The 15,891-nt window shown below is 31.6% G+C and overlaps 1 protein-coding gene across 2 annotated transcripts in view; it reads right to left on the bottom strand.

Annotated features, from left to right (window-relative positions):
* Window positions 1-1,887: 1,887 nt before the first annotated feature.
* LOC134715254 (uncharacterized) overlaps window positions 1,888-15,891 on the bottom strand; it is a 44,775-nt gene continuing 30,771 nt past the window's right edge. Inside the window, exons 1-3 of one of the 2 annotated variants that reach the window (XM_063577317.1) lie at window positions 8,574-8,721; window positions 2,922-3,136; window positions 1,888-2,060 (exon numbers count right to left, since the gene is read on the bottom strand). In XM_063577317.1, coding sequence (XP_063433387.1) covers window positions 1,930-2,060; window positions 2,922-3,136; window positions 8,574-8,686 — 459 coding nt within the window. In that variant the 5' untranslated portion in view covers window positions 8,687-8,721 and the 3' untranslated portion in view covers window positions 1,888-1,929. Of the gene's footprint in view, window positions 2,061-2,921; window positions 3,137-8,573; window positions 8,722-15,891 lie in introns of those variants that run through there. The other variant, XM_063577318.1, reaches the window with a different exon arrangement.

Here is a 15,891-nt window from a genome sequence, read left to right as displayed (position 1 = left end):
TTTAGTCAAAATAAGCTAAGAATCATTGATGATGAATTATTCGCATGCAATTGAATAATTCGACCTCATTAAATCCATAACGCATGAATTCTGCGTGTTCAGTTATTTAAGGGAAAAGAATGTCAAAATTGAAAGTGAAATAAAGGTACCTCATTTGACTGAAAGACTCAATCCACAAAAAAAATATTCTTTCGCAGGTAAAAACGGTAATTGACATATATTTTAAACTTAAACTGAACGTAATATCAAATTAAACACAACAAGAAAAAACCAAACATCTGTTTATATCGCTTATATGACCCTCGACAGTCGCTGGAGGTCAACAAGATAGTTATTTGAAAAGATTATACATATGGTACAGCCATTGTTTTGTATATTGTTTACTTCATACTTTTTACAATTTGGATATACGTTTAAGAATGTTATAAATCAAATATGATAAATTAGTCAAATCGGTGAACATGAGTTTGAAAGCATCTACCTCTTTATTATAGATAAATTTACTTATTATTTTCCATGCAAAATCGATGACATTTGCAGCTATAAAAGATGAAGCGATGACTATTAAAATCTTGATACATTGAACAAGGAAATGGCAATATCTGTACTATTGCAAACTACTACAATGCAGTTGAATATTTAGCAAAAAACGTAGTCACCAACGATTCCATTTGTTACTGAAAATTTGATACAGATAAACTCATCTAAGATTCCAAAATCAAAATTTTATATTTACGCCAGACGCGCGTTTCGTCTACAAAAGACTCATCAGTGACTCCCGAATCAAAAAATGTTTAATTAAAAGGCCAAATACAGATGACACGAAGAAATTTCCATAGTCTAAAACAAAAATGTATGATTGCATTCAGATCTTGAACGTGCTGTTTAAAAAAAATGATTCTATTGAATTTTATACGACTATCATACAATTGGGAGGATAAGCTAGCAATAACATAGGGTTTTAATCCACAATTCTCTACATAAGATTATGTATGTACCGAATCAGGAATACGACAACTGTTATCCATTAGTGTGATGTGTTTGACCTTTTAATTTTCACATTTTACAACGGACTTTCCAATTTGGTTTGAATTTTCCTCAGTGTTTTATATATGTGTCATTTAACTTTTCATGGTCTCCATCACGGATTGGATGACTGGTACGATGTATTTGTGTCTCATATCAATAGCGACATGCGTCGCGGTCATAGCTTTTTAGATACTGGAACAGTCGTCGTATCTGTAATTTTACCAATTGTGTTCTGGTCCTAATTATGACATTATGATTTGTGTGGATTCATATGGGGGTGATACATTCATATCAGGTATCTGTTTTTCCTATCGAAGCACGCGTCTGGTTCCCATGTAAAGTGCATACGATTCCCTAAGTTGTGTTTGTGTCTTTTAATCAATTTGTGAACAACGACTGTTGTCTCTATTTATACACAGAAACAAGGGGGTATGGTATGTCTAACTTACAAAGTGAAAAGCTATATGATTAAAGGGATCTTTAAAAACAAAATATATCTGAAATTAAGTCATCCTCAAGGAAATGAAGCTTTTTCTTAAATAATTCAATTACAAACGTATGTTTGAAATCATTTCAGTACCAATACCCCGAAATCTGAACTAATCGTACTCTCGGGGACTAACAGCCAACACAGAGATAGAAAACTGAATTAACACTTTTTAAATGTGATGCGTCCGAAGTGTTTTTATGAATATACTTTCATCACGAAAGCTCATACCAAAACAACTTGAAAGCAGAGAAGGTATTCATATTAACACGTTATTAAAACTTATTCATGTAGTATTATTAAGCAAAACTAATCAAATGGCTTTGAACATAAATTGAATGTCACATATATAAGTATAAGCTTGTTTTAATTGTTCTTTTTTTTAACATGTACAATAATTGTTTAATTATCAATTATCTTTCCTCTTGTTCCGGTTTCTTAACTAATCTAAATGATATAAATACAGCAAACGATTTAGGAAAATGTGGACCTTTAAACGCCATTGTGATGTTTCCAAATTTAGGCTTAGAACAGCTTGGTTTACCTGAAACAAAGTAAAATACAAATGACAAATTACATAATCATTAGAGAACATTAATTTTATTTCGACAGTTTACGAGATATTATACATGTTATGTGTGCACACATGTGGAGCAAATCTGTTTACCCTTCCGGAGCACCTGAGATCACCCCCAGTTTTTGGTGGGGTATGGAAGTGCTCAGTCTTTAGTTTTATTTTATTTTTCTTGTGTACTATTATTTGTCTGTTTGTATTTTTCATTTTTAGCCATGGCGTTGTCAGTTTATTTTCGAATTATGAGTTTAACTGTTCCCCTGGTATCTTTCGCCCCTCAATTCATAGTTTATAAAACAATGGTTGATGGCTCACAGTTTAATGCTTTGATTGAAAAGATAATCGGTAATAACGGAGGGATCTTACTATTCAACGCGTATGTGGTGCATTAAACACAATCAATAGCGATTTTTAAGTAATATTAATTGTATTAAGCAATATGTGTATACTGTATTAGAATGCACTGGTGGGCAGCAAGGTTCAAAGTTAATGAAGAAGTCTTCTGTTTGTCTTGGAATAACAAAATATAAGTAAATGTCTTATGACGTGATTCATAGTATACACAGTCGTAAAAGATTTTTCATTAAGTTTATAATCAAAATAAGAAATGACTATAGCTTTACCATAAAAATTACTGATCAATATAGACATTGTGGCCAGTACCTTCCATTACAAAGAACCAGAAGCTGGCTGTACATTGGCTAGTTTAAATCGTTATTAAAAAGATAATTTAAATACTAAGTATGTCAAAGAATAAAATTATTTTTATTATTATTCACTGAAATAATGGTTGTCAACATCTGTTTTATATTGATAGAAAATATGCAATACCTGGCTTAGGGAGTGGTAGCCACGTCAATTCACCGTCATTGTTCTCTATGATATCGATTGTAGTGCTTGAAATCCTTTCGATGCAAAGGGAATGCTCTTTTTCGATATTCTCCGGTTGAAACTGTGTTTCAAGATACCTTATAGGCATATTCCAAGGCAAGGTACCATTCGTACAGTTGATTTTTATCTCTTCTGTTAAATTTGACGTAAACTTGCTGCAATATTTATAACATTTGATATAGATGAACAAAAATATCAAAACAACGAAATAAACATGAAAACAGAAATTTTCATTTAGAAGTTCTTGTTCTTTTAACGTCTTTTAAATAGAATTTACGGAATTAATTTCATAAAGAGTTATCGTGATAAAGTGAAATGAAAACAACCTTTTATAATTTGCATGCGTCCGAAGCGCTCAGCAGAATGTACTTACTCAAGGGTATCTTATACCGAATATATGAATATATGAAAGCTAAGGATGTATAAGAACCGAAACAATTGAAGAGCCATGTGACCAAAAAAGGGAAAAAAAACAAAAGCCATCTGAGGTCAACTTTGCCTGTGAGATTTGAATCAAAATCAGAAGTAAATTCTCGAAGCAAGTTTGTCCTTTCGTGCGTGCATCATCCGTCGTGGATCCTTATTATTTCAAAAACAATTATTCTGACAAACAAAGAAAAGAGTGTTTTCCGTATCCTGAATTGTTCGTCGGTTCTGTATGGCAATCTATTAACTTGATAAACAAGAGTTTATTTATATCAAATTTCGACTTGCTTCTTCTTTTTTTAAAGGAACTGATATGCCATAACGCAGTTAGGGTCGAATACGAATAAGTAACACGAATAGGAAAGTCTTATTTTTATTTTTATTTTTGATATAACACATCATAACCAGTACAACCATAATATCTTGTGAACTTTTTACAGGAAATAGATATGTTGTTTATGACGAAACGATGTGCATTTCACCTTCGTTGCACAAAACAAGGAAGCTTTTAAACCACGAGTCTTAAAAAATAACCCAAATCCGTGAAGAAATGTTCTTATACAATATTGTTATATTATGATTTACAATAGCAAACAATAATGATGTTGATTTGAATAAAGATTATATGTTTGTAATAACCAAGGCTATTCAACTCGTGTTTAACTAAGTAGCTTAACGAAGAAGCTTGCAACCAATACATGAAATTACAGCGAAAATTCCCTTTATCGCGTATAGTCAATAACTATGATCAACTGTTATTAAACAGATGTAAAAACTGTTGTTTTTGTTTAGAAGTGTCAAAGGGCTTTACATTAACATCTGATAATCTTAATTTTATTGTTTTAATATACTTTGTACCAACCATATAACACACTCTCATTCGTAATTTCAGTAGTGGTAAAATTAATAACAGTCCGTATTATCAACAGCCGGGGAAAACAATCTGTACACGCAAAATTGGTCGATGTTTGCACTAACAGAACTTTCAATATAGCGAGAAAAAAAAAATTTTGAATCTGTATTATATCCCTTTTTATCACTTATTTCTTTTTTCAACTGGATAAGAATTGAAACTTTGTGTATGCATGGTATGTTTGTGTTGTATGTATTATTGATATTGATGTAATTAAAACGAGATCCTTTATGAAGTTATATGGACTTTGGTAATAATGATATATAGTCATGACTCCATAATTGAGAATAAACTTATCTTAAATACCAGGTTTAATTTTGTATTTGCGCCAGACACGCGTTTTGTCAACAAAAGACGCTAAAATATAAAAAAAAAAAAATAATAAATTAAAAAGGCCAAATAAAGTACGATGTTGAGGAGCATTTGGGGCATACAATTCCCAAAAGTTTTGCCCAATAAAGCTAAGGTAATAAATGCCTGAGATAGAAATCCTTATTATTTCAAAAATTGAAAGTATTGTATCATTTAATCATTGTGAACATAGCAATGATAATTCATTTAAATGCAGAAGAGCTAACTACTGGGCTGGTTATATCCTAGGGGATAAAAAAAAACTCCATCAGCAGAGTTATGACTCCACATTTTTTTTAAAGTGATATAGTTATGAATCCACATTTGATAGTTATGTGTTCAACTTGGTATGCATAAAAGGAAATATTATAGCAAAACAAATAAGTTTCAGTGCATTTAAAAAAGCTGGAATATGATTGTAATATCCCACGACTCTACACTCTCCATTTCAAAACCAAATGGTCCTCCCTTTGTCACATTATTATTTAAACTGAACCATTGAAACGTTTCTTTCTGTTCCGTATGATTTCATTGTGATATAAAAGGCATATCAAAGAAAATAAAAAGCAACGTTATATGGTACAAACACAATGATGGAGATAAAGTGGGATATATAGATTTGCGTTTATAGATATATATAGAAAAACTATGTGCATATATTGAAAAGTATAAGCGTATCTAAAAACAAGTACACATAAGGCAGCTACGGCGTTCCATAGATATTGACTCTCTGAACAGTTTTACCGGTCTGCACCTAGAGATTATTTTTGTCGTAAGTCATGTAAGGGGAGTAATTCATTGGAGGAGGCAATATATGTTGTGTTTGTAGACTTCCATTTGATGATCATTTTCATTTTTTACAGTGTAATTTTATCTATTTTAAACTTGCCAATACAAATAAGGCACCACATCTTAAAAGTACTATACATATATGCAATAGTAGTTTAGCAAATTTTTGTTGAAATCTATTATAGGTTAGCCTAACCTTGAAGTTAATGCACTGCCGGTGACAGCTAACAGACAAAATTGTTTTAGAGGTCACAATAGAGATTTCAAACACATCAATAAAAAAAAGTCTGAGAATTGGATGAATCAATTTAGAATGGGTCATTAGGCGATACACGATTAAAAAACTGAAATTCAAAGTATTTTTCGTTGTTTTCGGGTGAAAGGTACACACGACTTCAGTTTTCACAAATTTGGCAGTTTTGTTTTGGAAATGTGTTTTACTGGATTAGATTGACACAATTCTATCCGCATTGAAAGAGAGTCCCCAGAAATACTGTGAAACTGTTTACTCCCGTAGTGGTGTTAGCTATATTTGGATTCTAGATTAATTCCTTCAAAACTTTTGATTTTTCAACCTTTTATACCACATTCCCTACGTGAAATTGAAAAATCATCTACAATTAAATACTTTTTTAGTAATCGACAACGGTTTTCAACATAAAACAGATTGCATATACTATAATTTTATAACTTTCTGATACCATACGACATTTGTGTTAATAGTGAACAAAAAAGTAAAACATCTTTAACAGAGGAACAAGTGGTCAGTCTGCTAAAGTGTCTTACTGACAATTGTTTGTTGAATTTGGATGAAGAATTTTTCAACAGATTGTCGGCATTCCTATGGGAACTAGCTGTGCGCCTCTCCTTGTCGACCCTTTCTTACTTTTATATGAGTCGAATTTCATTCCGACATTTGTCAAACAGAAGAAGATTAAAGAAACAAGATTATTTAATTTCACACTTAGATATGTTTATAATGTTCTTTCTATTAACAACCAAAAATTATTTTTTTTATGATTGGGTTTAAATGATATATCCTCCGGAACTAAAAATTAAGAAACAGCAGACCCTGCTTCTTCGTCATCATTTTTAGATTTATACTTCGAATTTTACATAAGCGGTCATCTTAGTACCAGAATCGATGACAAACGAAACGATTTTAATTTTGAAATTGTCAATTTCCCTCACCTAAGTAGCAATATACCAACTTCACCTGAATTTAGGGATATATATTTCCCAACTCATTTGTTATTCAAAAGCTTGGAACTGACACTCAGACTTTATAAGGCATCATCAGTGTCCGAGAAAAGTTGATGAACCAGGGTTATGTAAAAAACGTCTCGTCCGTTTTCTTTTAAACAAAGCATTGGAAGATACTAAGACCTTGCTGATAAATGTTGCGTATCGACAAATATCACACGATGGTCTTGGGGTATATATTCTAGGAAATAAACTCATCATAGACACCTGAATTGAAATTTTGTATTTGCGTCAGATGCGCGTTTTGTCAACTAAAGACTCATCAGTGACGCTCGAATAAAAAAAGTTAATATGGCAAAATAAAGTACGAAGTTAAAGTGCAATGAGGACCAAAAAATTCAAATACAGCTAATGTAATCTATTCCTGCGGTAGAAAAAACTAAGTATTTCAAAAAATAAAGTTTTGTAAACATTTAATAGGAACTGACTGAATTACGTGTTAGTGTTCTTTAAGGTGGTACCTAACACTTCAGGGAGATAACTCTGTAAAGTTAGCTAAACGTTTTAATGACGTTGTGCTGGAAAAGGAATATAAAGATTCTCAATGATCAAAATTGGTGTTTGTCAAACTGCTATATAACCAGTGAAATTTTTCTGACAAAACAGTTGGTTCAAAAATTTAAAATTTTTTATAGTTTTGTTTAAGGGTCAAAGTAAATACTTTGACAACATTTTATGAAAATTAAACGAGCCAAATTAATTTTAGTGAAAGTGTTGGGTACCACCTTAATTTGTCTTTAAGTGATATAACTTTTAATGCTTAGTCTATTTTTGATATAATCCCTTTGACGTTGCTCGGTCAGACACTTATACATTGTGCAACTGTGCGCAGCAGTGGTAACTTTTTTTACATTCTTGTCTTTCGTTATTGCTTATGTGCATATCTATATGCCTGTTTTGTTTTTCTTTGTTGTCATATTTGGTTGATTGTATAGTAATCAAGAATATCACATGTAATTTGTTGACTGCTGTTCTCCTATTTTTGACATTTTAACCTATTATGTCTGTTTGTTTTGTTTTGTTTTGTTGCCATCACAATGAAGTTATATGTGACGGACATATAAGTGAGAGGTTTAGCTAGCTTTAAATATTAGTTTAACCCACCATGTTCTACATAAGAAAAAAAGGCCTGTACCAAGTCAGGAATATAACACAGTTACCATTCTTTTGATGTGTTTTAGCTTTTGATCTTGCCATTTGATAAGGGACGCTCCGTTTTGAATTTTCTTCGGATTTCGGTATTTTTGTTATATTACTTTATGAGTTATAAAAAAATCAAAACATTATTCAAAACATGGACCAATTTCAATCATTTTTTGAACAATTAATTTTTTATTTAAAAGGGTCAAAGCTGTTTCGTTTTAATCATAGAAAGTGTAATGCAAGACATGTCTTGAATTTAACTTTATTTAAAACATATTTCTGAATTAAAATTTCATTGGACATTTTAGAGTTCTTGGCTTTCTTATCGTATAAAACTTTCCAGCACTGACTTTTCATTTCCATTTAGACCTAGGAGCTACCATTTGACATTTATGAAGACTAGGATGGTATTTGAAGAAAAAGGCAGTTCATCTCCTGACAGCATTTTCGAGTAAAAAAATATAGTCAGGATGAGACACTTTGTAAAGAAAAGAAGGATGACATTTTTTTTCAAATAAAAAGCCAGAATAAACTAATAAAATAGAAAGGCAGGACCGAATAGAGTGAAAAAATAAAAAGACAGACCAGAGATTATAAATTTTAAAAAATCAGGACAAAACTTTTCATCCGCTAGTCCCTCCCCCCTTTTTTCCCATTAAAATCAAATGATAGCTCGCTTAAGATTAAACTAATTGAATTATACTAACCTGGATAAAGGTCTGTTACATGGATGAGAAATGTTGTAAGTTGCTGTCACTGCAGAAGTAAAAAAACAAACTATACCTATGAACAATAGCATCCATCCCGTTACCTTGTCCATAGCTAAATAGTTTCTTCACCTATTTTTCTATCAGTATGCTTCATTAGACTTAATTTATTTTGTACAACTTCCGTTACATCAATATGTCTTTGTTCTAACAATAAGTCAATAACGTGCGTGGAGGTAAGTAAAATATATTATATTTAATTACACCTTTATAAAATTGCGTTAAGAGGCTTAAACAATGAACACCTTAAACATAATCTTTATTGCAAAAAATTTGTAAGGGTTCCGCGGAACCCAGTGTCTCGCCTACTTTTGCTGTAAATCACAGGCTCAACAAAAGTGAGGAAAAAAATCAATAAAAATATTCCTCTTGATACTATCTTATGATTGTAAGAAGCTTCTGTCCAAGTTTGGTAAAAATCTAGAATAATTAATGAATCTAATAAATGTTTTAAAAACTTTAACTGCAGACTGTATGTAATGTTAACTGGAAGAAAATCTAAGTCCATTTAAAAGTAAAATACAGAAAAAATGGAGTTGTCTTTTTACAAAATTTACTTCTGGATACTATCTTATGATCATAAATAAGCTTCTAGACAAGTTTAGTACAAACCCAGGATAGTTTAAGAAAGTTATTAAAATTTTAAAAACTTTTACCACAGAGTGAATGTTATGTTCCCCGCAGAAAAACTAAGTCCATTTAAAAGTAAAATACAGAAAAAATGGATTTATTTGTTTACAAAATTTACTTCTGGATACTATCTTATTATCATAAACAAGTTTCTGTCTAAGTTTGGTACAAACCAAGGATAGTTTAAGAAAGTTATTAAAATTCTAAAAACTTAAACCTCAGAGTTAATGTAATGTTTCCCCGCAGAAAAAAAACTAAGTTCATTTATAAGTAAAAAATACAGAAAAAATAAAATTTTATTTTTATAAAAATTTATTTCTGGATACTATCTTATGATCATAAACAAGCTTCTGACCAAGTTTGGTAGAAATCCAGTATGGTTTTAGAAAGTTATTAAAATTTCAAAAACTTTAACCACAGAGTGAATATATTTGTTGACGCCGCCGACGACGACGACACCGACGGAAAGTAGGATCGCTTAATCTCGCTTTTTCGACTAAAGTCGAAGGCTCGACAAAAATATGAAACCCTGACGGGTTAAATTGCAAACATAGTACATTGTATACACAAATGACAAGAAACATAACAATACATGATAAATGTTTAAAAAAAAAGTGAAGTTGATATTAATAACATATATTTATATATATATATATATATCTATTATTACAAGAGGCGTTATTTTGTTTAATTTCATTAATTGCAGTAGCCTTTTAATTTATTAAGGAACTGGATGCTTCTTTTTGTAACTTCATTGGGGTGTAAAAGCGTTGACCGACGTACATTTTCCCGCGCTTCATTCTAAAAATGTGCGCACGGTCAACGCTTTAACACCCCCAATGAAGTATCGCTTCATATAAAATGTACGTCGGTCAACGCTTTTACACCCCAATGAAGTTACAAAAAGAAGCATTTAATTCAACTCAACTCATAAAATAAATAAGTGTAACTACGGTGCGCCGAATGGGACTCTTGTGGTTTTGTATATAAATAACGAGATGTGGTATATAAATAACGAGATGTGGTATATAAATAACGAGATGTGGTATATAAATAACGAGATGTGGTATATGAATAACGAGATGTGGTATATAAATAAGGAGATGTGGTATATAAATAAGGAGATGTGGTTTATACTAGTAAATAACGAGATGTGGTATATGTATATAAATAACGAGAAGTGGTACATATATAAGAAGATATGACTTAATTGCCAATGAAACAACTCTAGTTGCTTTATGCTTGCCAGTAAATTAGTACATTTTAGTTTGTAGTATGTATCTTATGTTTTATTTTATAACAACAGGTTACCAAGTCAAATTAAAATTATCGTTAATGGAAGGAAATGTTGGTTTTGGTTGGGTAGACAGAATTCATTCTTTAGAGGGAACACGTGGTGACTTTATTTCCCGACATCAGAAGATGCAACAACAATATCACCAATAGGTGTGCCATCAGTATAATCCCTCAAAATTATTCCAACAATTGAAGTTACCGATTGTTCGGACGATTATAGAAGACAGGGAGATAATCCATGTTTTGTAGCCCAAGAAAACGACAAGCACGAAACACACAGAAAAGAAAGAACAAGAAGATGCAGTTGTAGTGCCTATGATCCAGAAAATTATTGATGAATGCATTCACGAGATAAAACTTGAAGAAAACATATTGAGAATTTGAAATGGAAAAAAACCCAATTAAATGAATGTTTGAATTTAATGTAATAAAATTCTGAAAAAAAAGAACGATTGTGTTACTGTTTATGGAATCTTAGATTTATAAATAAGAATAAGGAGATGTGATAAGATTGTCAGTGAGACAGCAGTTGAACTAAAGAATTCACAAAAGACCAATAGGATGTAAAAAACAACAGAACAATGTATGCTTCCAACAAGAAGAAAAATGCAAACCGTATACAGTATATAAGCAAAATAAGACCATACCATCTTCAACAACGAGCAAAATCATTCTGCATAGTATGCAAGAAGAGGGCAAAAATAAGAAACTTCTGCAACATGATCTGCATTTACAAACAAATGATTACAAAAAGACATGATGAGTGCATGTGCGGTTGGGGCATTAATCCTCCTTTTTCTCTCTTTTCTTGCTCTTTTGGTGTTTAAAATCAAATTGTTTTATTAATATTTTTCAAATGAACTTTTTTTAAGTGTTCAAAATCTTAAAACTGTACCTGGGAGAAGCTATATGTATCGACTATGTCATTATAAGATCGTATTGAACACATAAAGTATGGCAACTAAGTTAAAATATAAAAGAAAACTTAATTATATTTTTTTTTAACCCTCTAACAAATAGACGTGTGTATTTCACAAACAACGGTCTACATAAGATTCCAGTATATAGGCAAATGACATAAGGTACTTATGCATAAAAAAGTGCAGTCTATGGTATGCAGTTTTTGTAACTAACATCGAAAAGAAGAAGTTACTATAGTAATGATCAGAATGTACAAATTATGTAGCTGCGAACATAAGGACGTTTATAATCAATAAATATTTTAGAGTATAGCCAGGCTAATTTGACTGTCATACAAGTGAGAGGTTTAGCTAGCTATAAAACCAGGTTCAATCCACCATTTTCTACATTAGAAAATGCTTGTACCAAGTCATGAATATGACAGTTGTTATCCATACATTTGATGTGTTTGGACTTGATTTTGATTTTTGATTTTCTTTTTTGAATTTTCCTAGGAGTTCAGTATTTTTGTGTTTTTACTTTTGACTCTAGTAGAAGAGGTAACTTTGTGGTGAACACTATACTTAATTTAGAATTAACCATTTACATTTATTTTGATTGTTCAATATATGATTATGCATCTTTCAAAGTGGTGAACAGCAACCTTTCAATTAATATTTCATATAGATATATAGGAAGATGTGGTATGAGTGCGAATGAGACAACTCTTCATCAAAGTAATTTTTTATAAAAGTAAACAGAACAGCAAGCTATAAAGGGCCCCCACAATTACTAGTGTAAAACCATTCAAACGGGAAAACCAATGGTCTAATCTATTTAAAAAAAACCAAAAAACAAGAAACACTTTATATGAACCGAATACTAGTAAACAGACGACAAACACTGAACATCAGATTCCTGACTTAGGACATGTGCAAACAATTGCGGCGGGATTAAACGTTTTAATGGTACCAAACTTTCTCCCTTCTTCTGAAACAATAGTATAACATCACAACATAGAAAGACACACTATATTATAATATATCAATTGGAATGACTTAACTCAATCAAAAACGTAGGAACACGAATTTACACACAATGGATGATTAAATTTGATCTGTGATACAATGTAAATACATAGTTTGAATGAAAATAAGGGATGATTAAAGTATAAAACCGCTGTGAAATGTGAAAACATAATTTCAAAGCAGTGTAAAGGAGGTAATATTAACGCAACAGTGACAACTACCTCCCTTACACCGCTTTAAAACTATGTGTAGTAAGAAATGTTGTATTTTCTGGAGGTTTATTTTTAGAAGCTACTTTTTAATTTAATTTTAGCCTTGATTATGTATGTCATTTTTTATTTCAAGACTTTTATGATGTATTCAAATGGGTTATTATGGTTGCAAACTTCTTTGGAAATTTGAATTGAGATTATGACCATTTCTTCTAGGAGAATTTTTTTTGGGAAAAGGTGGGAGGTTAAAAATAATGCAGTTGGACCTCTTAGTTGTATTCAGCTGCGCTTGGCGAAGCAATTGATTATGTTAATATATAAATACAAAGAAGGCTATCAAAGTAAATAAAAATTTCGCATGTTCACAACACGAGTTTGTGTCATGCTTATACTGAGTCAAAAAGTGAGACAAAGGTATGCTGTTTTCAGCAAAGGACCCATAGGTGTTGTCGTTGACAATGTATTAGTTTGTAATTGGGTCTAGTATATAGTAAATAAGGTCAATTATATTTGGTATGCAGTTGCACTTGCATTGGCACATTTTATTCCCATTGAGATTATTTGGCCCTGCCCCCTGAGTCATGGTCTATCGACTTTGAATCTTTTGCCTATTGCACATGTATTAGCTTGTGATTAGGTCAGTTGATAGGTAAACACTAGTGTAAGGTCAATTATGTTTGGTAATGCAGTTTTAGAAGCATTGGCATGGAGATGATTTGGCTCCGTCCCCATAGTCATGGTCTATAAATTTGAAAATTTTGATAAGTTAACATGTTTTAGTTTGTGATTAGGTCAGTTCAAGGAGTACTATTAGTGGTAGGCCAATCTTAATTGGTATTCAGTTGTATAAGCATTAGCACATCTCTTTTTTCATGAAGAATGTTTGGCCCCACCCCCTCAGTCATGGTCTATTGACTTATAAAACTTTTGCATAGATTACATGTACATGTATTAGTTTGTGATCAGTTTAAGATGAACTGCTTATGTTAAGTCAATGATATTTGGTATGCAAATTTATTGACATTTGCAAGCATCATTTCTATGGAGATTATATTGGCCTGTCCCAAGTCAGGAGCCTGGTATTCAGTGGTTGTTGTTGTTTGTTGATGTGTTACATATTTGTTTTCCATTCTTGTAAATAAATTAGGCTGTTAGTTTTCTCCTTTGAATTTTTTATTTGTCATTTCATGGCCTTTTATAGCTAGCTGTCTATGTGGTATGGGCGTTACTCATTATTGAAGGCTGTACAGTGACCTATAGTTGTGAATTTTTGTCATTTTGTCTCTTGTAGAGAGTTGTCTCATTGGCAATCAATCATTCCACATCTTTTTTATACTAACTTAATTTCAATAAATTTGGTTGAGCAGTATTATCATGAAAACCCATATTTTAGCAGTAACTAGGGCATTTCTTGTTCAACTTTAATGTTAAACCATTAAAATCTTACTTTCCCTCAAATATATGGTCCATGAAATTGCCTTGATATTTCAAAGATTTGTTCAAGCTGTACTTGAAACCAGGAGTGGAAATTAGAGTACTAACAGAAGTACATAGGGATGGATGGACATGTGCATCACTATATACCGCTCTTTATAGCAGGGTATTATCAAAGGTTTTGTCAAAACCATTTTATATACGAGTCTATTCACACACAAAAAATATAAATAAGTCTAAATTGTAAACAATGTTCAAACATGATTGCATTGGATAAAAACTGAAATTTTAATGTGTGTGCATGCAAAACAAATTTCTTGATAGAAGGGTATAAATACAGCACAAACAGCATTTTCCAAAAGACCAAAAAAGTGAAAAAGTATATTTTAAGAAAACACACTCGATTTAAGCAGGTTGAATAACGCATGTTCTTAAACCCTGCTGACTGCCATTTGCAATCGCCAAATAAACGGCTCACCAGATCTTTAGAGGAATTATATATACAGAATGTATTGTCAGCCTTGTATCACCATCACCGCTGGTGATCTGATGGCTAAAATATATTGTAGAGCGGTCACTGGTTCAGACATACTTATATTTAAAATATATATAATATTACCTTAACTTCTTTCCCTCAAATATATAGGTTTAACAAAACAAATGTTTGAATTGTTTTAGATTTGTCATTTCATTGCCTTAAATAGCGGACTATTTAGTATGGGTTTTGCTCATTGTTGAAGGCCGTACCGTGACCTAGGGGTTGTTTATTTTAGTGTCATTTGGTCTCTTGTGGAGAGTTGAGCCTAAATGGCAATCATACCACATCTTATTTTAACCAATAACTCAGAGAGCTTGAAGGACATAGGATCGTAAATTAGTCTTCTTTCCACTAAATACATTTAACCTTTCCCTCTTTAAAGAAAAACACAACACAAACTTATGTTTGTTGACTAGCTCAAGTACAGCATATTGTGAGCTGCCATTTTATAAGACAAATTATCAATATAAACATACATTATACAATATGTGAATTCAATAACTTGTACCAGTACTAGAGAAATAATCTCAAGTCAACCTTTTGCATTTGAGTAACTATATGTATACCCCATACGCTCATATGTATTATAAGGCATAAATGAATACAATATATATAGTGTTGCCGATAGTCCAGCAAGCATAGTGGACAATGAAATTTATTAAATAATTACATACATGCGTCTTAATATATAAATATATGAAAAAACCAATAACCACAATTATTCCTAATAACAAAAACATTGAAATATACTTGAAATATACTATTTGGAACAACTTAGCTAGAAAAAGTAAACCTTGTACGAACAAGAGATATAATATGGTTGACATGAATGTAAACTGGATAACTGAACAAATGAATAACTCGATCATGAACGACCTCGCCGGCCAGGAACAACCAAACAAACCCAATAATGGGAAACTGGAAACCTGGGTCCGACCCAAGGGTCTGGAAACCGTCATATATGCTCCAACCCTTTGAATGCGACAAGTCGTCTCACGAGACATACTCGGACGTATATTGTTTTGTTTTGTTTGTAAATGTAAGTAAAAATGAAATCGTGTCTTTAGGACTACAACTATAAAATATATGGTACAAAAGTTGAAATACGATTATGTTTGTATATATAATAGCCATTCCACCTACATAAAAATTAATTTAATATCAAAATACAAAATTATACGAATCTTTGTTCTTTCAACATCCATAACAATACAATGCTC

Source organism: Mytilus trossulus, chromosome 4 (genome assembly GCF_036588685.1).
Source record: "Mytilus trossulus isolate FHL-02 chromosome 4, PNRI_Mtr1.1.1.hap1, whole genome shotgun sequence".
In the NCBI taxonomy this organism is placed as follows: Eukaryota; Metazoa; Mollusca; class Bivalvia; order Mytilida; family Mytilidae; genus Mytilus; species Mytilus trossulus.
The sequence above is the reverse complement of the archived record's forward strand: the minus strand, read 5'-3'. Positions and strand labels throughout refer to the sequence as shown.